The sequence below is a fragment of the Thalia democratica genome, chromosome 3 (genome assembly GCF_965202585.1).
Source record: "Thalia democratica chromosome 3, ktThaDemo2.hap1.1, whole genome shotgun sequence".
NCBI lineage: Eukaryota > Metazoa > Chordata > Thaliacea > Salpida > Salpidae > Thalia > Thalia democratica.
Genome location: NC_139167.1, coordinates 54962883 through 54989871, shown reverse-complemented (window position 1 = coordinate 54989871; position 26989 = coordinate 54962883). Strand labels below are relative to the sequence as shown.

At 25.5% G+C, this 26989-nt stretch overlaps 1 protein-coding gene across 3 annotated transcripts in view; it reads right to left on the bottom strand.

Moving 5' to 3' along the window:
* LOC145832010 (uncharacterized) overlaps positions 1–12557 on the bottom strand; it is a 45565-nt gene extending 33008 nt beyond the window's left edge. For 2 of the 3 annotated variants that reach the window (XM_082939374.1, XM_082939376.1), the window contains exons 1-9: positions 12448–12557; positions 11252–11495; positions 4325–4474; positions 3839–4007; positions 2393–2488; positions 2009–2142; positions 1213–1332; positions 691–863; positions 78–162 (exon numbers count right to left, since the gene is read on the bottom strand). In XM_082939374.1, the coding sequence (XP_082795500.1) occupies positions 78–162; positions 691–863; positions 1213–1332; positions 2009–2142; positions 2393–2488; positions 3839–4007; positions 4325–4474; positions 11252–11495; positions 12448–12500 (1224 nt within the window). In that variant the 5' untranslated portion in view covers positions 12501–12557. Of the gene's footprint in view, positions 1–77; positions 163–690; positions 864–1212; positions 1333–2008; positions 2143–2392; positions 2513–3838; positions 4008–4324; positions 4475–11251; positions 11496–12447 lie in introns of all 3 variants that reach the window. The other variant, XM_082939375.1, reaches the window with a different exon arrangement.
* Positions 12558–26989: the final 14432 nt, after the last annotated feature.

The window sequence follows — 26989 nt, the reverse complement described above, 5'->3', positions numbered from 1 at the left end:
TAACTTTTGTAGAAACATTGTTAAACCAAAACGTTATTACTGCTAAACTGTTATTTAAAAAAAGTCAAAAAACAAACTTCTACGAGCGCATCTCCCACAAGAGCTAATAATAACTTCCTTCCGTTTCTCTCCTCAAAACGAGACGCGTTCTTTCGTTTCATCCTACATAATATTTTGCACTCAAACAGTTGTATTTGTTAATTTAAATTAAACCATAACATTAAACCCATGAAAAATTCAAAAACTAAAATAAACATAAAAATAATAAATTTTGACCTCAAGTCATTTATTTTGCAGATTGAAGAATTAAATTATTTAATTTTTATCATAAACAAACATTTTGGTGAAGTCCAAAATAGCAATGTCGTCAAAAAAACATTTTTGACCACAAACTTTAATCTTATGAAAATAATATTTAGTAGAATAAACAACTGGTATACTATCAAAATCCACCCGCGTTCAAAATCAACCCAATTTTTTTTAATTTATTGATTTGTTTTATATATTTTTTGCATTTATTTATTTAATTTTTATTTATTTTTCACTATCACTGTTACCCCTAACCCTTACCCTCGATCGGTAAGCGGTTTTCGAATTTGACTGGGTGGATTTTGAACGTGTTCCAAACAACTAATTCATTAAATCTTTTTCATAAAAACCAAAATGCGAAAAATTTTAACAAATTCAAACATTGTGGTGAAGTCGAAGATGGCGATGTCCTCGCCCCCCTTCCCGTTGTCAGCGAACTTGCGTTGGGGCAGCAGCCCGTCCGTGGCCCAGTTGGCCACTGTTCTCGTGAAGCTCTTCATCCGGCCCATGTCCACGTTGGTGGGGTGCAGCAGGTCCAAGGAGTTTTCCAGGTCCTGCATTTTTTTAGTGTGTTTTTTCAATTGATCTTTTTTTAAATTAGACAGTAAAAGTTCTGAGCTTATGTTCATGTAAGGATACAGACTAGAATTTGTTTGACAGATTAAACTTAATGTGTTTAAAAAACATGATTTTTTTTGTCGAACCGAGTACAGTTCACAAAATATCATTTGAGAAATGAACTCAGTATGAGTTAAAGTTTAAAACTTAGCGAGCACTTTTTTTATACGTTTACCTTAAACTGTATTCTCTTTATAGAAAAAAAAATCAATTTACAAAAAAGTCAAGACTAAACGGGACACAAAGTTTATCTTGCTTTTAAAAACTTCAAACCGACAAACAAACCTCTTTCAAAACTCCGAAGTTGAGGAGGTTTTGCTTCTGGGCGGTCATGACGAAATAGTGGGTTTCTCCCCTGTAATAAACGCAATTCTCAAGCGTGATGTTGAACTGATCAAGTAGCGACTGTTGAAAAAATTAATTGTATAAAACTTTATCGCAATTTTAAAAATACTAACTAATAATTATCCTTCTCTTGATTTCTACTTGCTGATGTACTACTAAGGTTTTTTTAGTATGTAATTATATTGATTACCATAGTTATTAAGATTATGATCTACTACAAATTTGTAGACATTAAATACAACAAAACTAAATAGTAATTAGCAAAATAAATTCTAGTTATAGGATTAGCATGTTTTGAAATATGTTACACTTTCATTTTAACATAAGAGCTCAGGTGTTTATTCAATGTCGTGCTCAACCTCTTAAGTGTTAAAATAATTAGTTTGTGCTCTGATAAAACACTAACTAACTGTCGTTTTCATACAAAAAAAACTAAATCTCGTATCATAATAATATAACAGCCTGTTAAGTACAAAAGTGTAAATATTACTGAATGTGCGTCAGTTTTAAAACTGAACAACCACAAATTTGTTAATCCACGAATTTATATATAAAACAATGGTTCACTCTACTCTAATAAGATTGCTGAGATCCTCAGCTACAACAAATACCTGAAGGTTAAAAAAACATTTATGGAGACATTAAGGCTTAGTTCAAGTTTACAAAAACTATGTTTATAAACATAACAAAAACTAATAAACATTGGTAAATCGAACAACTAGTTAAGAAAACCAACATCGAATTTTTCCTGTTTATACTGGCGGGAGACGCTTATTTCTTCTGTTCTCGAGTCCTCCTGCTTGTTCAGGTTCTCGAAGTTGCAAGTTATTCCAATCGCCCTGTTTCCACCTTGTTTTATCTTCTCGAAACCTGTCAAGTATTAAGTTTCAGTCGTAAATATTTTCCTTTTGAAAATGTATATGTCTCTGTAATTTTATGAGAATGATGCGTTTTTATTAAAAAATTATGTTGCAGCATATTAAACTTCTATACCTAATTAATCCAATTTCAACATTTAAAACTCCAAAAATCGTGTTAACAAAATCTAAATTTTAAACAATTGCAAAAGCAATTAAAGTTGCTAATCTGTCAAACAAGGAAACAATATAACGAATTTCACCTTCAAAAGTGTTCTTTCTTGCGTCGGCACCGATGATTACATCGAAGGTGAATTGTGAAACTGTGGAAGTCGAAGGCTCTATTTTCGCTTTCCATTCTGTGTGTTGATCGAATATGTTTACTATCATATTTATTTATTTATAAACAATAATTCATATTGAAAAAAAAATCATGTTTGCTATCTGTCACACTATTGCAGCAAAAAAAAAACATTGATTGCAATTTTATTTTGGAAAACAAATACGTTTATATGTTGATGTCAGACTTTTATATGTTTTTACATTAAACTTAAAACAATAGTTAGTTGATGTAAGTAAAATAACATTATTATTAAAATCAATGTTATTGAAATTTAAAATGTAAGAAGATAATTTATTTATAATCTTCGAAAAAAAGTTTAGCTGCTACATCTAAATTTGAGGTATTGGTAAAGGTTACAAAAAATAAAAGAAGAAAACCACAAGCTATTTTGCAATATATGTTTATGTACTTAAAAATACATTAGTGAACTTATAGGTTAAGATTTATCAATTTAGGTATACCTACTTAAAAAAAAGTTGAACACACTTTAAATATCGTTCAAACATTACACATGTAAAAGATGTATTATTAAAACAAAGTTTAAAATAGCATTAATTAAAATAACACATAAAGTAAAAATAAACTCATAATGAACGCTTTATACTATCTTTAACTATTTACTTTATTACTTGCATTTTATTTTACCACTACTGCCAAATGACTTATTGTTGTCTCTTTATTTGTATGGCATTTTACATCAATCATTTAATTTGTAAACTTATTATATAAAAAAAAATGGATATATATCTTATAAAATTCTATTTTACTTTTCTATTATAGATTTTGTTTTGAGAATAAATCAACGAAATTTTACAAAATTTTAAAACCATAAAATGAACGTGCATTGACAAATATGAATCATTTAATTTAATATGTATGGATATAACTTATTAAAAGCTTATCAAAAACACATGAGTCAAACTTTTAACATGAATTTACTTTCCTTGAAAAACATCATGTGAACACTATTTTTCTGAAGGCTATATCTAGCCTAATCAATTACACACACAAATAAATAAGCGTCGGAATTGAGCGTATTATATTTCACAAATATATAAAAATTATTTCGGAGGAAAAACTTAAGTGACTAATAAACTAAAATTGTATAGTTTTGTTAAAAGGTAAAAATTAATTTGTATTTAGTTTTTTTGCAACTAAGCTATTTATACTAGGAAAATTGAAACACTTTTCTACTAAGGAATAAAATAAATACAAATTAATAAAACAATACCTACATCTGGAAAATTGGGTAAACAGAAATACTTTATCACTATGAAGTACAATAAATATTCCTATTAAAACAAACTAAAAACTAAATTAATGTAAATACAACTAATTAAACAGCCCTCAAATAAATGAAACAAACCTTCATCGGGTGTACTGGGTGGAATGAGGCCAGCGTATTTGACATCGGTGTGATACTCAATGCCGAATATCAGCAATGTTTTCAGCAGCATCAGTTGAAGCTGTTTGATACCCACGTGATCAAGTTGGCCGGAACAAAACTTGCCGAAGAACTTTTTGCCGGCTAAGTCCTAAATTAAAATAACTCATGCTTATTGTAAATGAAGTGAATTTTAGCGAATGAAAACTGTTTGCCTTGAATTAAATTTTTTTTTAGCATCATACATTAAATTATGATAAAAAAGTTTATATGTTTATTAATGAGAATTTTTTTTTGCTTATCTTACTTACTTATTGAACTACAGTTAATCGAAACGTTATAAGTTTGTTTATCAACTTGTAATTTTATAACTTTATAAAGCATCTGAATTAAATAAATTTTATATAACATAGACTTGATTTTAAATTTGATAAAAAAAATAAATAATAGTATAGCAAATAATCAAACCCTGATATCCTGAATGAGAAAGGGCCACAGATGAAGGACGTTGTTCCTTGTGAATTCCTTTCTCATCTCTATAACGACCACTTTAGCACCCAATGTGGCCATTTCAATAGCCGCCCTCATCCCCACCGGGCCCCCACCAATCACTAGCACCTAGCAACGGTTGTTAGGGTGAAAAATTTATTGGTTACTTATCATATAATTTTTTTATAATGTATAACAAACACAAAATATAACATTTTTGAAAAGAATCTTAGTTTTCAAAAAAATAATAACAAGGATTGCGAGAGATTTTTTTTTAAATAAAATTAAGGTGTTTTAAAATTAAAGTAATTTAATTTTTTTTATTCTAAAAAAAAAATTTAAGATAAAAAACTTTATTAGATAGTATAACAATATCGAAAGAATACTGTAAAGTTTAAATTGTTTAAAAAATGTTTTTTCTAGTTTTGATAGATTTTTCATATCTAATCGAAAATTTATCAACTGAAATGTAAAAAATCTTTCAATTCTAGGTTTTTTAGATATTTTCGTTTAAAATTTCAGGTTTTTCCATGTTTTTTTTTTGTTTCTCAAATTCCAGGTTTTTTCATGATTCCCGGTTTTTGGCTACCCAGATAAATGCAATTGTTTTTCGATAACTTTTCATTTCAATGAAATTTTTTCAACAGTTTTACTTTCAAATTTCATTTATCTCTAAAACTAGTAAAACGTCTTTCTTTAAAATCTGTTAGTAAAACTCTTAACATAATATATCAATAAAATAACTTTAAACATTCAAAAGTCGGACAGACTACAATAACAAAATGTATTAATGACATTTAAAGAGAAAGTCATAATATTGCACGTGAAGTCAAAACTCCAAATAAGCGAACGACTGATCAATTTACATTATTACGTCACAGAGTAAATATTACGATCCATTGTCGGCTCGAAAGCAAAACGTATTCGTGCGAATTCGCCGTCAAAAGTTTATGTTAGTTTTTCAGTCACACGAGTGTTATGATCTGCACACGCAATACGTAATATTTTTTCAAGTTTAAAAACACACAATGGCTTCATTCATAAAAAGTGAGGTGATTTGTATGATTAAATCGGCGCGCCTAGGACAAATTAAAAGTTCAGCGTAAACACATGATTAAATTCAATGTAACCTTGATTAAATTTAACACCTGAAGCTAAATGTAAGCTGACAGTGTATTGGAATTTTTTAATAATACTTACACGCGTTACAAAGATATAAGATGATGTATTTGTGTGGGCTAGGAGCCATTAAGAACTTTTAAAATAAAGCCATAAAAAGTTTTAAATCTTTAAGATCAGCAAGTTTTTGAGACATCAACACAAATTATCTTCTATCTGGTAAAACCTGTTTTGTTACGGCTTTTTTGATAAATGGGCAAAAAATCGTATGCAGAGAAAACTATTCTGTTTAGAGAGAAAAAATACAATTTTTTTTATACATATTCTAATCTTTCAAACATACTTCAACATAAATTTAATTTAATTGAATTACAACTAAAAATGTTCCGATTAAAAAAACCTTAATTAAAATTTCTTTGTTTCTGAAGATTATCTTCAAATTTCATTTTAACTAATTGCTCAAATAAAACTTAACTCAGTTGTTCTAACGCAACACAAAAAAAAACTATTACAAAATTTAAACAGATTATAACTATATACTTAAAAACTAACATTAGTATTTACAAAACTAGTTATTATAGATAATCACGCACCAAACAAGCTTTACCTACGTCATTTAATCGATCAAAAGCGGCGAAAACCCAATTTTCCCAATTCATAAAAGCCTTTGTAGTGGCAATACAAAACTAACAGCGATGTTAACACAAATTAAATGAGCTCGTGACAAAATTAACGCGTACACGCAAGCGTATAACACAAGGTGAACAAAAACATCACATGCGTCTACTCATGCGTTAATAAGTTACCATCAAGTTTAACTCACCAAAGTTAAAGACATAACATTTTTTAAAATTAAGTTGCTTAAAAATTACATCAAGGAGTAGTTATATGTCAATTTTTCTTTTTTTATCTCACAAAAGTTCACTAGAATTAAAATCTAATTAACATTGCTAAAGTATCTAATCATTAATCCACTCATGCACTAAAAAATTTAAACTTATTAAACTACTTAAAGGCATATAAGGTGCTTAGAATATGGATAAAGGAGTTGTTCTTATAAAAAATTTAAAAAAATTATGATCGTGCGAAAACGCATCTAAATTAAAAGTCAATTAACATTGTTGAAGTATCTGTTCAATTCAATTTTTTTCAACTTATAGTTAAAAGAGGTCAGAAAAATCAGTGTGGGCAAAAACTAATATAGAATATTTCAAAATTTACAGAAATGACAGAAATTTATGTTGTTTTTGAAGTTTTTTTGTTGTAAAATGCCACCCTTTTGTGTACTGGATAGCGAGAAGTACATTGTTCGGCTTTAACTTTGCATCTCTTTAAAATTCTACACAATACATCACTCCAACTTTCATATCTAAACACAAGTCGTATGCGATCAAGAAAAATTTAAAATATATTTAAAATTGAAAAAATAATAATAATAAAACTAATACAGTTTATGACTATATGTCTAAACAGCAGTAAAAATCTTAAGTTTATGTTTAGAAAACAAGTTAGTACTTAAAATTATAACCACAAGCTAAAAATAGTACTTAATTATCCAGTAAACCAAACTTAAAAGCCAAACAATAATAAGTGATCAGAAAACAAAAATATTTTTTCAACTTTAATAACAACTTGCTTAACAACATTATATACAAATCATAAAATTTTTACTAAAATGTTTTTTATCAAATATATATATTTAGTATAAGTATTATACAAAAAGTATGATAAAATTTATTCTGTGTACAGTGTACATGGATGTAATTAAAGACTTTTTTATTCCAAATAAGGAAATTGTACACTTATAGTTCATTACACATTCTAAAATATAAAAGTAATGTAAACAACAATAGAAATGAATGAGTTAATGTTTAATTTTGCCATATAAACACAATTGAGCGTAATTTCGAGCAAACGGGAAAAGCAATTTCGCTTCAGTCACGTAACAACTGTTTGATGTGTCACAGAAAATAAAAAACTTTCGCTCAAACAAAATGTTTGTAAGCTTGATTACTTTGCGAGCTGTCAAAGAGAAAAAAACAGCAAAATTCGCTTGCGAGTGTTGTGTCATAACAAAGTGACATGTTTTCAGTGTTGATAATGTTTTCAGTGTAAGTATGATAAATTTTCATTTCCGTAAAAATTCATCTAAAAAATATAATATACTAAGATGGAACAGTAGGTTTATAATCATTATACACTTATTCAGTTATAAAACTTTTTAACAGTGATGAGAAATTTTCATGATTTCGTTTTTTAATAGTAATACACACTACTGTTAGCAGTATAGTTGTAATAAATGGCATTAGTTTGTCCCAAAAAATGTAATTTAAATCCAATAAAAATAACTACAAACTTTTCAAAAACATAAAAGTTTATGTCATACATCGATTTGCATGCATTAAAGTATAAAAATATCAAGCTGTAACTTCCTTTAAAATTTAATATTTTCATAAAGTTGTAAACTTTAACAACTTCTTAGTAAAAATTGCTTGTTTTGTAAACTTTAGTGGAAATAAAACTTATAATACTGGGTAATTCTTAGCTAATTGCTCCAAAATTCTGAATTATACTAAAAAGATTTCATTTACGTATATGGATTGTTATAATAACGTTTTAAAGTTTAAATAGAAATAAACTTTACCTTAAAATGCTATTATAACTTAATAAACTCAACTTTTGATATTGAACTTAATAAATGGTTTGAAAATGAATAAAAGAATCAGTTCAAAAAAACTTAAAAAGTGAAGTAGTAAAATTATTAATATGTGTTATAAACATCAACTATATTAAAAGCATAAGTTAAACAATAGCTTCCAAACACCTTAACCGAAAAAAAAAATACACGATAAAGGGTACATAATATTCAGAAAAAAGTTATATCAACAACAAAAAATTCTCTTCAATTTGTAATCTAAATTTAAACCCAAAAAGCTGAACATTTAGCAAATGACACTCATAGTAATGGAGATCAAAGATAAGCAGAAGCAATCAACGACGAACGAACCACTCAATTCAGCTTAAAATTCCTAATAAGTTAATCCGATTTCATACAAACAATAATAAACTGCATTGTTTAAAATACTTTAGAAGCATATGCGGATACAGATTAAAGTATTTTGAATATAATTTTGTGATGCAAACTTAAGGAAAATTTCGGTACAAAGTTTAAAGTAATGAACCTTACTTGTTTGATTAACAAATAAATTCTAAAGCTTTAAATGAATTCAAAGAAAATTCAAAAACTGGAAAAATTTATAATTGTTATATCTGTTCAAAATTTAAAGTTAATCGTTTTCTAAAAGATATCCTAGCGATTTACAAACACATACATACACCTACTTTAGCTTCTATTCTTTCTTTACAGTACTTATTTTTTCACAGAGCTCCGTTGAAGTTGTTAACACACAGAAACATGTGTTAGTTTAATAAAGAAAGAGTACTGTGTTAATCTTTTATTACTAATTATTATAATAAAATACATATTAAAGAAAACATCGGCGAAGGTCTAACAGAGCCTAAGTCTAGAGTTTATTATGCCGTGAGACAAGCTCAAGTTAACATAAAGGTTTTGATCATACCACTTCGATCATCAGACCACAAGCCTTCGGTAGATTAAGATCCGGGTCTCAGTAAGAACAAATCCCGACTCTCAGTCTACCGAAGGCTTGTGTTAACAAGATATCTACTTTCATTTTTTCAGCATGACATTAGTAAAAACTGATAATTAATGATCATGCACTTTATTACAATAAAAAACTTAGTTGGTTTTTGTTTTAACTTGGACATGATAAAACTACAAAAAAAATGGATAAAGCATTTCTAAATGAAAGTTTAAACAAATCTATTTTTTTATTTTTATATCGTTATGCATAAATTTAAATTTTTTTATGTTCCAAAGTTTGCAAAATGTGCTTCAATGTTTACTCAACAATAATTAAGTGAACTTGAGTACTTGTGCAAACTAATGCAATGTTTTCCTGCAGTACATGTAATGGGAAATGACCATATGCCTATTTTCTATTCATATAGATTTAAATTTCTTAAAGTTTAAACCCGTCAGAATGAAAAACGAAAAAATTCAAATTCTTATTAAAAACAAAAACCATTTTTGCTCCATAGTAAGCTTTTGAAGTAAACATACGTAAACTTGTAAGCAAAGAATATGCTGGAATTGTAGATACAAATAATTTGAAGAATACAACATTTACTTACTTTACTTTCAAGGCGCTTACTACTTCTTAAACTTAACAAAACTTTTGATAATTCTATGCAAAACTAGCGCTAAAATGATAAGATAACTGTGATGTCACACAGAAAGGAAAACACGTGACTTCCTGAAGACGAACTTAAAATGAAAGACAGTAAAAATTAAAAACTGTCATCAAAATCACGTTTTGGATTGTATGCTAGTGCACAGTGCAGTCATTGTTAAGTTTCGTTGTGATCAACAGAACAGCACAGCAACAGCAATAAAAAGTATAAACTTTATTGCAATCCTAGATTTTGTAGGTTATTACAGGAAAAGAATGGCAGCAGTGTTGCTTGAGTAAAGTCGAGGGTTTAAAAGAGCGTGAAAAAAAAACTTGTAACAATGTATCATATAAACTACTTTGTCAAGTTTATTGCCTTGATTACAACATATTTTCGAAAAAATTTACTTTACCTAATTGAAAATAGGTAAGAAATAGTTAAATTGGTTTTAAATTTTAAAAATTGTTGGTGTCTGTTACATAAAAAAAAGACAATCAAAACGTAAAATAAATCTAGACATAACGTTTTCATATACAAATTATAAAACTATTAATACCAAAAAAAATAATAATCTTATTCCAGGAATTTGAATTGTATACTATCTAACATGCTTAAAAATATAAATGTAAATTTCAACAAGCAACTTAATTTATGAACTATAAAACACACTAAATTTAAAAACAATTATAAAAAATTAAAATCAAAAACTTTAATGGTTTATTACTTATACTTTTTTGATGTTGAAAATTTATATGCGAATAGATATCTAAAATATAGCTTAACTATTTCTCACTATTTTATAAAACTAAAAAAACGTATGAAAAATATCATTTAGAGAATGTTTACTTTTATGTCTAATTATTAGTTGTAGAATTTAAAAATTCCAAATAATATGTTTAGCAAAACGTATAAAAAACACAAAAAAGAGTCAGAAGATGTTAAAGATATTTTAATGATTTTGAAAATAAACATTTGCTACAGCATTATTTTATACATACTTTATAACCTTCACTATGTTTCATAGAAACAGTTACAACAAACAGAATAACATATATATAAATATATATAGATATATATACCAAAAAGCCTGTACATATTTCCAAAGCAGTTCAAACATTTTAATCTAGTCAAACACAATTTGAATATTTAAAGTTTATCAATAAGTACAAACTTTTTAAGCTTTCAAAAAAAACGTAAAGCTTTTAAAGTATTTCATTATTTTGTTAAAAATCATGACATAGTTGGAAACAAATTGATATTAATAAAACTTAGCTCAATATTATAAAGCCAACAAGAAAGTTCTTTTTGATAGATGTGTAATTTTTTTAAAATCAAATGCTTATTGATTTTTTATCTAATCAAATATTTAAAGAGATATTGTTGTCTTGTTTTTGAAAAACTATTTAGAGCAAACGTAATCGAAAGATGCTGATAAAAAATTTGAATGAAACAATTGTTCTTTATATGCATTATTAAAAAACTATTTCTTTATGACTATTTATACAGTAAAACACAACTAAACAAAATACAAACCTTCATAGTTTCGCAGCACTTCTTCTTCTTCTTCCTCGTCAGAAACGCCTCCTTTGCAAAGAACTTTCTGTCCAGCACCTTGTACAGGGAGTCGAACTGCCACGCTCCCTTGGCCAGCGACTTCTTCTTCAGCTCATCGTAGAAGCTGAGGTGGTTGTTGTAGGTTGGGGGATCTACCTGCAAACACCTGCACAAACGTTCGAACAACTTTAGCACTTCTTGGCATTTCTGCGCGTCTCTGAACCTGTTTGTGGGAGAAAAATGTTTAAAATTAGTTGATAACCGATATTTTATACTAAGATATAAAAAAATAAAACTTGCAAGTTTAGAATGTAAAAATATTTTCTACACTCTATCACTAATTCATCTTAAAAACTTTTTTTTACTTTCGAACTAATTTAATTTTGTTAATTTATTAGCACATAATCTATACTGAAAATTACAAAAGAAAATTTAATTAGGTGCTAACTAGTATTTTTTACTAGGCTGACAAAAAAGTGAACTCAAACAAACATTTAACTTGCAAGTATGAATTTTATAAATAGTTTTCTTCAGTAAAGAATATTTTTAACTTTTTACAAATATTTGATGAAATAAAAATTACTTAGTACAAGTATACTAACCAATATGTAATCAATGAACATATATTATTATACAAATCTTTATCACTAATTCGATTTGAAAACTTTTTTACCTTAAGCTTGTTAAAATATAAGATTGTATATTTTTTATACAAATTTAAAGATTTAAACAGAAAAAAAAAATTATTCAATACTGATAAATCTTATCTTTTGAAATATAACTTTAACATAAAGATGTACATTAGTTTCAAATAAAATGTCTCATTATTTTTCAATATTTGTTCCTGTATACAGTTTTGTGCGTAGAAATTATTTTAATGAGTAGAATAATTAGAAAAATAATTAAAGTAGTTCACAATAAATATCAAAGTCATTTTAGTTTGTTCTAAGAATATAATTTTTGATATGTATTAACTAGTTCAACATTTTACTTAATAATAAACACAAACAAAACATAACAAGATAAGTTTTTGCACAGTAAAAAAACTAAATTCCTTATTGAGCACAACATTTTTTTTTAAACAAAAAAAAAGATTTCAAGTTTTTTTATTTGGACCATTTCTAGTTTAGTAAAGTATATAATTTAAAACTACTATATAAAAATATCAAACTAACTCTGTATAGATTTTACTACAATCATTTTCATTATCTAATGGAGGATTTATCATTCTTCATTTGTTCGAAATGTTTAAAAATTTTATTAAGTTTAATTTAAGTTATATTCTGCAATAATTAGCACTGTTTTAATTTTCATTAAAACTTAAAGCTTGTTTAAGCCTTTATTTTCTTCATTTGCTAGTAAAGTATTTAAAGTTTTAGTGAATCAAATTTGAAATACAAGCTAGAAAATAAACTATTTTGGTCCTAATTTTCTTAATTACACAGCTTTGGCGTTTTTGCTTCAGTTATTTTATATACTTATTTTAGTTTTTTCTAGTAATTGAAGTTTTAATTCAATCGAAATAATTTAACAAACTTTAATAAAAAAAACTTAATTTGAAATACAAGTAAATATTAGATACTAAACTAGTGAATTGACTTTTTTGTAATAAAGAACAACATTACCATTTTAATAAAAAACTGAAAATGTTTTGTTGGTATGTTTGAACTAAAAAGCAGTATTAGTAACATTTAGTAAACGTATTTTTGGTCTGAGTCAAAAAGACTATATACTTTTAAAATACATAGAACATTTTACTCTCAGCCAATATTGAAGAGTTAAGTTGATTTGTTATGTTTGTTTGTATATTTGATTAAGTTGAGCTTTATAAGTAGCTAACTTTTAAACTATTTATAATAAATGCTACTACTAATTGTTATTGTAATTTTACTAGTGCATTTATATACTTACAACATAAACTTTCATAATTAAAGTTAGTGACTTCTAAAGTAATAAATTTTTTATTATTGAAAACTCAATCGACCTAACTAACAGTAAATGCAGCCAGTTACTTAAAAAAAGTGGGATACTAAACTAAAAATATTTTCAGAATTACCTAAACATAACTTTATAAAAATCTATGCAAATGTAAATTTTTGTTTAAGATTATAAGTGTAGAATATTCAAATAAATACATTAAAAAAAACATAATTCACAAAAATAATAATATTCTCATTAAACTAAAAAATACATTTACTGAGTGTTAACAAGTAATACAATAAAAGCACACTATTTAGCTCCAAAATATTTCAGTTCAAAATTAGAAACATATATTGTATTTTTTCTGTACAAATTTGTTTCACCGTAATAAGTAAACTTTAAATAAAACTACTTTTGTGAAACTTTACCTTTTAAGGTAAGATAGATTGAAACATTGCAAATAGTTATTTGATTATCCAAAACAAACAAAAAACTAGGGCCTTGTTTACTTTTTAAGTGATACCCAACAAGCAATTTCTTTAAAAACAGCCTAATTTCACAGATATGGCTAAAAATTGCTTGATTGTATTTTAAAAAAATTCAACTTTAATTTTCTAAATTCAATATAATTTCATTTCAGTTTTAATACAGTTAAATTTAGTAAGACACATTTTTTTGATAAATCTTACTTTGAAGTACTAAGATAAATTATAAAGAAATCTTTTAGTTATATTATTTGAGAAAATTAAGAGAAAAGCTAAATTGTTTTTTATAAGTCAATGTTAATTTGGCTTTGAAAACTATTTAAAAAAAAAGTATATCTTAGCTTTTACCCTTTCTTTTACATTTCTTAGCCTAGTCTTTATCATTAATACAATGGTTACTAAGCTTTAAATTAAGGCCATAGGGGATAAGAAATTTTTTTACAAGTTGGTTTTAGAATAAGATATTTCACTTAGCTACTCGCATTTGATTTAACTGTTTTTTTTTTAATACATTCAAGCAATTTTTAGCCATATCTTTGAAGTTAGGCTGTTTTTAAAGAGCTGTTACTTTTAATGTGTTATTTGACTCTAGCTGTTGTTTATACAACATAGGCTTTTAATTAAGTAAAAAACTGACTGATTGAAAATAAAATATTAAACAAACTTTATATTAAAAGTCTTTAACTTAAGTGACTCTACATTTCGGAAAAATTTTGATGCTAGCTACAAACTTTAGTTATTGAAACATGGTCAAGTGTTATTAGAATTACAAAAAAACAAAAACTTCTTTAAATGTTTTGCAAAAGTTCTTATAAAAACTGGTAAGTACCTTCTTAAATAACAGAGATAATACCCAGTTAAGGATTCCTAAGTTTATTTTTTCACCAAAACTACCATTGGTCCTGTATAAAAGCTTTTTTAAACTATAAAATAAGTTTTACAGAACACAAAAACCTTAATTAGCTTTCGAGATATAGATAGTTTAGTGAAAAATTTCAGATAGAAATGTATGAAGAAGAAATTTGTCATTGACAATTGTATGTGAACTAAAAAAGCTTATTTTATTAGTTTTTTAAGTAGATCTTAAGCAAATAAACTTTACGTTATAATAGAATAGACTTTATTCCCTTTTTTTTTGACCTTATCATTAAACTTTATTTTAATTCTTCTTATATGTTAAAAACTAGTTGAATCTTTTAAAGTTTAAAAAGAAACTGCTAACTAAGTTAAAGATATTTGAAAATCAAATCTACTTGAAATAACCCTACCCACTTCCTATGTTCCTAAGATTTAAACTTCTGAACATTTTTAATATTTTTAACAAATTCTGAATTTTAAAAATATCTGACTTATTAAAAAATATGTTTAAGAATTTTTTTTTACAAAACACTGATTAAAACTTTCTAAAACTAGCTTATATCTTTGACCTGACTACTAAGAGAACTAGACTAGGGTTTAAAAAGAAAAGGAGAGAAAAAAGTCAAATTGCAAGAAATTTTGCTGTGATAATAAAAAGTAAATAATAAAAATTAGGTTTGATACAAGGTTGTGCATCAAAATAAAAATTAAATAATAAGTTTTTTTCAGATTGTTAACTTGATGTCATTTGTATCACATGTGTGTTTGACTTTCAAACTCAGAAATGTTTGTGCTCTAAACATCTTTTTCTTTTTCACAATTATGTCAAGATGATATTTAAAATAATTTTCTGCACAATGCCTCAAAAATTTACAACTTTCAACAAATAAAAACTAGCAAAAAGACTAAGAATTTAATGTATTTATTTATTCTGCAATCTATAATTTCTGCCCTTATCAAATAAAATTTATAAAAATTCCATTTAAGACTTAACTAATTAAAATATCATTTAGTAATGAAACAATACTAAAGTTGCATGTTATTAGAAGTTTAGTAGAATACAATTTGTAGTTTTTTGCATGAAACTATCACTAAACACATGCAATACTTTAAACAACTCAATATTTTAAGCAGTGAAATTGAATAAGTTATTTGATTAAAATGCAATCATTTTTTTTGAATTATATAAACATACAAACAAATGTTGTATAAGCAAATTGCAAGAAGCAGGTAAATTTAAGGTTGAAAATAAAATAGTAACTTTTTTAAAATAAATAAATTTTATAAATATTAGAAAAAATAGCTAAAATAAACTAAGTACTTAAATAAACACATATGTGAAAAGATCAGCAATACTGTTTTGCTTTACCATTTGTGACAAGAATTTTTTTACTCTTCAAGATTTTTTTATCAAATAAATTATAATATGGCACGAATTACAATATTTGTACCTGTTCCTATGTTCCTAAGATTTAAACTTTTGAACATTTTTTATATTTTTAACAATTTCTTAATTTTAAAAATACCTAACTTGTTAAAAAATATGTTTAAGATTTTTTTTTAACTTTGCTTAATTTTTTTTCAAGAACTATTGACCTAGCAACAATGATTAACAATTTATTTTATTTTTGAAATATAAAATAAATGTCAAAGTTACACAACAAAACATTTAATTACTTTTTAAAATATAACTTTTTTAATTTGTTGCTATATTAAATATTTGCATAAGTAGTATAAGTCCTAAAGTCCCAGATTTTCTAATAGAAATTAAAGGCACAGGGAGAGTAAACTACTTTTTTCAAATGTTACAGTAATTATTTATATCAACAACTAAGCTATTAAGGCCATAGGGGGGGTCCAACTTTATTTTTTACAAAAAATAACTTTGGATTTTATATGAAAGCTTTAAATACAAACTACAAGTCTGTTTTTATAGAATTCAAAAATATAATTTAACTTTTGAGATATTTTATTTTTTGTAAAAAGTTTCCGATACAAACGCATGGACCGCAAATTTTTCAGGGTCAATTTTCTCGGAAATTTAAAAATTCATTAAAAACCTATCTCCTCCTTCATTTTTTGACCTAGAGACTTCAAATTTTCAGGAAATGTTCCTTTAAATATTTTGAAGAATCTGAATGTTGGAATTTTGAAAATTTTGAAAAATAAAAATTTTATCCACAAAAAACTAAAAAAAAGGTAGTTTTTTGACAATATTTTTTTTTTACTCAAAGTTGAAAAAATTCCTACAATAGATCTCTTTAAAGTTTAATGATACACATTCTGTAAAAATTTGAGAAAGATTACTCAAAAAATGAAGGAGGAGATAGATTTTTAGTGAAATAGTCTTTTTTCGCATTTTTAGTTTTCGCCTTCCATAAGGAACCTATTGAACGCCCTTTCTTTGATCGCTTATATCTCAAAAGTTACTTTGAGTTTTTTTAAGCGGTTAAAAGTGTCTGATAGCTCAGATTAAATTCTACAAAATAAGATCAAGTTGTAAAAAACAAAGTGGACCCCCCCTATGGCCTTAAATGCTTTTTTACAGTTTTTAGTCAAAGAATCTTATGAGAATAAGTGATCAAAGTGAGATAATTTAATAGGTATCTTATGAAAGCAACAACTAAAAATATTATGAAGAGTTTGCACAATCCTTTTTAATCTTTCTCAATTTTTTTTTATAAACTATAAACAGCTTGTAAAAGTCAGGTTTTATAGTTTTTTATATTTTTTAATATGAAATTTTTTTTTAAGATTTTTTCAAAATTTGTTTTTGAAAATCCCTTTCTACTAACTGTTTGTAATATCAAATGTTTATTTTCTGAAAGCTTGAAGTAAAATGATTTAAAATCACGGAGTATATTTTTTGTATTTAGTTTTTTAATTCCAAGAATATTATGGTAAGAATATTATAGTTTTAAGTATCTCAAATCTTCCCTTGGTTGTGTGTTGTTCTTTGTGATTTTTTGTCTTTATCAAAATCGTTTTAAATAAAAAAATCTTTTTTATATTACAAAAAAATCTAAATAGATTTATGCAGTATAATTAACTAACATTGTTATATGCAGTTTAATATTTTATTTTTGCTTGAAAAGGTTGCAATCTCTTGCCACAAAACCGGTTGCGAATAAAATATACAATTTGCATAAATCTATTTAAATAAGCTCTTTACATCCCAGTAAACTGAGCATTATTTTTAAGTTAAGGCAAATAACTATACAAAAAAATCTACAAATTTATATGTACTCGTTATATTGCCTAAAGTACTTTTATAATTTCTTTTTCAGTAGGCATTTAAATTAGAACTAAGTTCTAATTTAGATTTTTTTATTTAAAACAACAAGAATATTATGAACATTTACTCCTCCATGTATTTGCAGAAAACATTAATTAAGTAACTTTGTCTCAAAAATTAATGGACTGATTTTTTAAGAACTATCTTATAGTATATACTTCAAGTTTTCATACAAGGGTCAATGTTAATTTTGTAAACAAGTATTGTACCCTGCAATGTCAGTAAATTTACCCTTTTTAATAGATTATGTATAAAATATTATATAAAATACTTTCTATACAAATTTAAATTTTTTGTTTATCTCTTGAGGTATATAAAGAAAGTTTAAAAAAGTTTTCCTGTACAAACATATCTAAGAAAACTTCTTTCTTTACTAATTCTTTGAAAGTTAAAAAAATAAATTTATTTCTGACTAGGTTTTTTAAGCTGAAGACCTAAAATTTTAAGATTTTCTTTTACTTGTTATGTTTTAGCACTATGAATATGTTTTAGCACTATTTAAACATACAAAAATAAGCACTTTGTGACTAGTTATTTTTCATTTTGAGAACAGAAAAAGCTAAACTCAAGATAAAAAAAGCTTCAAAAAATATTGAATTAAGAAAGTTTGACAATGATTGATTAGCATCTGCAGGAAAATATAGATTTTCAAGAAAATAGTTGTTTTAATTGTTTGAGTTTGCTCTTTTCATAAGATACCTATTGAATTCCCCTAATTTAATTTGATATACTTTAAAAATTACTTTGATTATAAATGGTTAAATATCTGGAAAAAGTCCAAGTTGAAACAAAAACTGTATCATTCCCTTATGGCCTAATTATTGTGTATGATAGTCTAGAATTTTTATCTAAAATCAGTAAATCAACTTTTAAAACCAGTTTAATTTAAAGTAGTAACCACTAAAACACCAAGAAACATAACATTAATTTTTACATAACTATAGTTTATTTAATATTAATTAAAACCCTCAAGACTTAAAACATTAAAGATAAAAAAATTACTTTTTTGACAAATCTATTTTATATATTTTTAACATGTTTTTATAAATCTAGTTTTTTTTAATATTGTGCTTGTTTTTTAAGCTTTTTTAATATTCTATTACCCTGGTTAGTTTTAAAATAATGCTGTATATGGATTGGTAAAGCAACAACCACTAGCAAAAATTGAAGATCCTAAACTTACTGGATTACTTAATTAATATTTTTATAATTTTTTAAGTTTAAAAATTACAAAAGGGTTGACCATACAAGTTTGATCATCAGACCACAAGATTTTGGTAGACTGAGACTGGTTTTGTCCCGATAAGACTCATCAGTCAATCACAACCGAAAAACTTGCAGTCTTCAATCTACAAATGGTTTATACATGCAAGCATTTACTGGTATTGATCAGTGACATCAGCATTGTCTTTTGCCATGCAATGTTCACAATACATTGTCCACTAAGCAAGACTGCTGGTACGCTTTTATTTAATACAATCAACAAAAATATAGGCAAAAGTCAGCAGAGCAGAAGCCTGGACTTTTGTATGCCTTGAGACAAGCTCAAGTTTAACGAAAGGGCTGATCATATACCAATGCTTCATGCTTGCATGTATAAACCATTTATAGATTGAAGACTGTAAGTTTTTTGGTTGTGACTGACTGATGAGTCCTAATCAGAACAAAACCAGTCTCAGTCTACAAAAAGCTTGTAGTCTGATGATTGAATTGGTGTGATCAACCCTTTGTTAAACTTGAGCTAGTCTCACAGCATACCAAAGTCCAGACTTCTGTTCTTCTGACTTTTGTGATGTTTTTGTTGATTGGATTACTTAAATTGTGACTCAGTAGTGTAGGGATTCTTATGGCAGCATTAAAACCTGTGATAGATGAACTATGTATAATTGAAACTCATTAGCTGACACACGTATAAAAAAAATTGTCTTCTATTTTTTTACTCTTTGAACTGACTTTTTATAAAACTTTTATGAAACTGTCGTAAACATGTTAATTACAATAGGATAAAATCAATTGCTCAAATTAATTTCAAACTACTTAAGCTATTTTTTTTTATCTTTTGAATAGAGTCTATTATAATGAATAAAGGTAAATCAATATTTTATTTAACACAAAAGATCTTTTTATTGTATACGTGTTGACCACTGGGTTTTGATTTTGCAACATTTGACTCAGAGAGTTTTCAAAGAAACATTAGAACCCTATACCATCAGGCCAAAATATCTCATAAAATATAAGTAAGAAAGATAAATAACAATGATAATAAGTGTAAAAATGGGCTGGTGTAACAAAAAAACTTTCAGTTATGAGAATGAGTGATTAGTTACTCATTAAATTTCACTATACTCTTAGATTGTAACCACTTCTAAACACTTAAGACCCTTCAGAAAATTTTTAGTTTTGTAAAACATAAACCTTTTTGGTGAGATAATCATAAATTGGCATATATAACTGTATGAAACTATACCTATTCAAAATATAAATTTAATAGTTTGCTAATAAAGATCCTATCAAAACAAGTTCACTGGAATAAATAATAACAAATTTAACAGTACTTCTCGAACTTTCATAGCTCTGTTGAGGTGTGTTAACAAGTTTAAAGAAACATGTGTTAGTGTAATAAAAAAGAGTACTGTTTAAATTTTATATTTTGATATATTACTGTATAGATTAATAGAAAGTAATGATAATTATTTTAACTTATGAATTGTGAGACTTTAAAAATTTGTATTTCCTCTATTATCAGCTGAGTTTAGGCGTCCATAGATTTTGTATTTTAAAACTTTAAACTTAATCTTTTAAGCTGCTCTTTAGCGCCTTGGCTGAGCTAAATTTGTATTAATCATAAAAACCAGAGATTGTTTGTAATTGCGTGTTATTTCTCTAATATTATCGGCTAGTCTAAAATAAATCACGAAAGGTTTTAGTCATCTTGAATTGTTCTATCCACGGTAAAACAGTTAAGTGTCAAAATAAAGGAACTTTTATTTATAATAGACACTCGTTGTAGATGTAACTTGATTTAAGTAAAACAAGCTTAGGTAAGCTTTATTTTTACAATAAGCTATATTAGGTATCAAAAATTAAACACTAATTAAATATTCACATATATATATACATAACAAATTCCTTATGATAAACATGCAAAGTACAAAAGTCTCAACTAACACTTGGCTACAAATACAAAAAACTAGCCATCCTTAAAATGTTTAAAATTTTTACAAATGACAATCCTATAAGTAGATATAAATTTATTTACTTTAAAAGGTAAAATCAACTAAGTTTACATTTCAATAAGCTTAAAAGATAAAAAACAACTTTAAAATCTAATAAGGTACACATTTGTTAATTTAAAATTAATCATGATAAACATGTAAACGTACAATAAGTTTACTAAAACACTTATTAAACATATCAAAATCATAACCGTTCTTAGAATATTTTATAAAATCTATAAACACAAATGAACGCTATTGTGCTTTACAAATTAATATTTACAACTTTTCAGTTTTTTGATTTGCCCTTACATCTGGGGCGTGTCTATACATTTTTCAGTGGGGTAGCACAATTTATTTTGTTTAATAATAGACTATTTTTTGAAATAGCTTTAAATACTTCACTTTAGAAAACTACCTAACTGTCTAAAACATTCTGAGGCACATAAAAATGTTTAAACATCATAAAATTTTGAAAAACCAGTAAAGCAGAATGCAAATTCTTTATAATTATTAGTAAAACAATTAAAATATTTACCTTAACCCTGTTATTATAGGTAATTTCATGCTTCAATGAAACTTTTATACAAAAGAAATTTAAAAAAAAGTATATACCAAAATCATTAAATATGTTGTAATTATAATAAAAAAAAGTATCAAACAAAAATTATTAAAATAATGGTGTGTAAATATTTTACTTAGTCAAACAGGTTACTTGACTATTCAAATTTCGACAACTCAATATACGACTATTCAAATTCCGACTATTCAAATACGACAACTAAAATTCCGACAACTCAAATTCTGACAATTTAAACTCCGACAATTCAAATTTCGACAACTCAAACTCCGACAATTTAAATACTGACAATCCAAATTCCAATAGTTCAAACTCGGACAACTAAAATTCCGGGAGTTTGAAATTCAGTAACTAAAACTCAAAGTTTAAAATTAAAATTTAAGATTATTTTATTTACAACAACTATCGACTTTTCCGTTGTTTCTGTTAAAATATTAACTACACTAGTTTATTATTATTATTGACTCAATGAAAAAAATCTAACTCAAAAATAAGTACAAAAGTTATTAAGAGTAAATTGTACTTAATGAATTGTTGAATTACAAAATTTGTATATCTTGTAAGGCATCTCTATATTAATCGTTTTCACAGCAATGTTTATTTTAACTTATTAAATATTTTTAAATACACCATACTTGTTCTGTTTTTTTTTTAATGTTCAGATTTAAAGTTTCAAAGTTAGCGTTAAGTTATACGAGTTATAGAGGTTAAGAAAAATATTTTATGATACTGTAAAAATTATTTTAGCATTTTTAAACCCTAAAGCATAAATTAATGACAAGTCGTATTCAATGTAACGTATTTATTGGTCATTTGTTGTAAAGTTTTAAATTTTGTTTTTACATTATTTAAAAAATAAAAAATATACTCCCTTCTGTAGTAAAATATAAAACTTCGGTTATTAAATAAATATTTAAAAAATAGTTTTTTTAAATATATTACAGACATTTCAAATTAAAACTAATAGTTATTGTTGTTTAAACGATAAAAAGAAAGCGCTTAAAATTATTCTGAGGACCTGGTGTACAAAAATCCTTTGGGTTATCGAGTCATAAACAACATGATTCTACAATCTATTACAAGATAGTAATGATTAGTTTTTACAATATAAAGTTGTAGACCTCAAAATGTAAAGCAAACGATGCAAAGAAAGATAAAATTAAACGAAAAAAAACAAACAGGTAATAAATTTACTAAAAAGTTGTTTTCAAAATTTACTCGGAAACTTTACGAACAAATACAAATAAAAGTAGAGTCTAGCCCCAAAAGTTTCAAAATTTAAAAATAAATAAAAGAATAAGTAAAACAAAAGTATACAGAAATAAAGGTTATACAAAAAGATTGCAATCTAATAAGTTAAGTATTTAATATTTGATTTTTTTTAGTAATATTTAGAATATTAACTAAGTTTTTTTAAGTATACTGAAAAATGTTTATTATTTTCGTCACTAAAAATTTAAAATATTAATACTAGATTAGGCCGTATGAAAGCTAAGCCTTAAAAAAGTAAACTTAGTTGAAAATCCCAAAAAAAAAGCGCTGTAAATGTGTCTTGATTTTTATTTGTAAGTATAATTTAGAATCTTTTATCAGTAATATTTCGTTGTTTTAGGTTTATAAGATTTTAGCTAGTTTCTTGATTGGAGAAAGTTTTTATATTCAAATTTTTAAGCTAAAATTATATTTGTACTATAGCACGAGTTTTTAGAAGAACAGTTAACACTTTAAAATAACTAATATTTTAAAATTTTCATTAACCAATTACAATTTAAGTGTTGAAGCAATTTTTTTTTGATGTGTGGAAAGATTGCGAACAGTTTGTACCTTTTGTTTAAATTATACTTTTTGTTAGCATTTCTTCTCTCTACTTTTTAATACTAAAAGTCTTACAAGGCTTTCAATCTCCCCAATGTTTGTAGGATACTCCATCTGATGTCAAAATAGTTTTCTTATTTTAGTAAATTAGTTCCGTTTTCTTTGTTGGTTTTGAAGCTGTTATTAAATACATATCATCTACTTTTAACAGAGCCTTTTTATAACTTTGTTTCGTATAATATTAAAAGTGTTTCTTTAATATAATTTATTTTTCTCAAGTATAAAAAAGTTTTTATTTGTTTTTTCCTTGTCTTCGAGTTCTTACTCCTGTATTTTTATGTATTAGTGTTTTTTGTAAATTATCAAGCTTAAACCCCATTGAATGATCTAGCTTAAAATAAATCCATGCAAAGAAAAAACTAGTTAAAGTTACTTTAAATTATCTATAAAATTTATCTCGTCTAAGCTACCAATAACTAACAATATTAATTTAACATTAAGTAATATTATAAAAGCTCAATCATTATATATACATGCGCTAGTTTTATACCTTTATTTAATGTTTTAAAATTGAAGTGTTAACTTATTATTTTAAGCTATTTCTTTGTTTAATTATCTCAAATCTAAATTTTAGCCCTAAAATAAATTAAAAATTGTACTTGTTAAAACTAGATTTGTTAATTTTATTTTATAACTTACTTCAACATTATAGAATTAGCAAAAACTAAATGGAAGAACACAAATTAGTTGAAAAACAGCAACACATTTAGACTAAAAAAACTCAATTTCATATTTTTTTATAAGAAACCTCAAACACATTGAATAAACACGAGTTTATCAAGCTTTTTAAGTAGCTTGAAAGTGTAGCAACCCTCTTAAATGTTATTTTTTTGTATTGGTTACTTTTAGCTTAATTAGTTATATTAAATGTGGATATAAAACATAAAACACTACTATTGTAAACTTAGTTTTAAAATTACTGTAAAAAACAATTTAGTAAAACTGTAAAAATCTTAAATTTTCTAACATATGATCTGAAAAAAGTTTATACGCTGGAATAAAGGTAAACATATAGTTTTTATTGTGCTTTTGTAAAAAATATGATACATTAAGTCGGTCATTATCATTAAATGGCCTGTATAAATGTAGTTTTCAGCTTGAAGTATACCTTTTAAGACAATAAAAAATAGAGTTACACTTAGGGATTTTTATTCAGTGATGTAGTGTTTAGCTAAAACATATTTTAATGTTTTAGATTTACAAATACTACTGTTTACAAAAAATTATCTAACTTAAACTTCTTTGTTTTTTAGTTCAGCGCAATCCAGATCCACTTTGTAGTTACTTTTAGTGCTACCTAATTTGTATTGTTTTTTAGTATACATTTTATTATCAATGCATTTTTTATATTTGTACTTTATAAGATAAATGACTAGATTAACTTTTAGCTATAAAAAAGACGAAATTTAGTTTGTTATAAATTTAAAACCTATTAAGAGCTTTTACATAATTTTAGTTACTATCAAACTTTGTTTTTAATGCTAGAACTTAACTTTTCTCATTATTTACATCTATGACTTGCAACTTTTTAGTTAAGAGGTTTAAAATTGTTAAAATAAGTAGATATCGCATTTCGCACGAAAACAAAGAAATTTCAAACACACCTTAAAGATACTTTACTCAATTTACTAGCCCGATTCATTTCATCAAAATGTCTAAGTTGTGTAAGGAAGTTTCACATGAACAATATAACTTTTTAAGAAAAAAAAAAGTTTTATTGTCGTTTTCCGTTATAAGTGAAATAGTTTGCTTTATATTTTTATAAATACGTTATTTGATATAAATTTCATAATTTCTATTGGAGTTTTTTTTTTAATTTTACAAATAAGTTAAAATACCAAAATTTATTTATTGTTCATAAAATTCTTATACTTTCACTGCTATATTCTTGTATTGGATTTTAGTAAAGTTCTAAATTTTATAAGAAATTTAATCAATAAAAATTTAATCAGTAATATTGCGAAAGAAAAGTTCATCAAACTACGTTTTCAAATTTAGCTTCCTGTTATAAATTTAGTTGTATAGTGTATCAATAATACAAACGCTTATTAAACTTATATCTAGTTTAGCTATATTTTTATAAACTATGCAATACATAATAAATGATAAGAATATTCTTGATACTAAAAAAATGATCTTAAACGAACTATTTTCTAGTTGATGTATATCTAAAAATGTTTTTTACTTGTTTATAACTAGGTTTTGGTAAAAATCTTATAATTAAAAACTCTTTCAAAAGTTTGTCTTAACATTTTTTACAATGTTTAATTCACTGTTAAGAACATTTCATACGAAAATTTACTATTTTTTACCTTAAATGTATTGTAACGTTTTTAAGCATTTTGTTTGCTGAGCACTTAGAAGTAACACAAGGCATAATATATATTTATAGCAGAACCAATACAGTTTTTATCATGTAAATAAGAAATACTGCAAACCCCATGAAATCATGATTATTTATTGTGGCAGCATGTCACAACAAGCTGGTAATAGCGTGAGAGAACGATTGTAAACATTACCCTGAAAAAGTGATTATATTAAAATTCTACTCCTTCACAGTAGTTGCTGTGTAGAAGCGAAGTTATCTTTGAGATTTTTTCGACTTTTTTTTTTCAGTTACTAACTTTAGCTACTTTAAATAGTTATAATCAAGTTTTCCGAGGTTAATTAGTTATTTTTTATGTTTTTTAAGTTTTGGCATTGGATTGTTTAATTAGAAGTAATGCGCAATAGTTTTGAAGTATGATTTTTAGCTCAAAATGTTTAAACAGATGTAGTAAACATCTTTAAAATATTTTCAAATTTAAATTCTTAATTTGCATCACTGAAATAAATAAACATATTTATAAGAACTAATATTGAAAAAATAAATCAAAAAAGCTTTCTCGTAGACAAACAGTACTTTTTTAGCTTCAAAAAAAATAATTATCACTATTTTAGAACACATATAAAAGGAAATAACTATGCATTACATTACTCATAGCTTGAATTTATGTGCATTTGAGCCAAATAATCTGTTTAGTATTTACCAAGTAATAAAAAGCACAACTAAAAGCAGAATTGTATGAGAAACTAACTAACAAACAAAGTGTTTGTTTTTTTAACAGGTCAAAATTTATGATTTGTAAAAACTTTTTATGGTTTATGATAGTTTATGTTTTGGATTTTGTTAATAAAATAAAAACAACATACATTTAAGTAAAAAAAACTGAGATTGTATTTTTTTGAAAGTAACAAAAGGAATGTTAAATTATCGCTAATATTTGTTTTCTTTTATGAGCAATCGACCATTTGTCTTGTGTATAAAATAGGCGTTTTAGCAATGTAAGAAGGTAGCCGTGCAAAAGAGAACACAACTATAATAGCAAGCAAAAGAAAGCACTTTATGAATTTACCTAAGTAAAGCGCGTCGACTAACGTAGGCGTAGTCAGGTTTGTTATTGCTAGAGTGATTTTCATCTCAGTCCAGTATGAATAACTTGTTTTAGT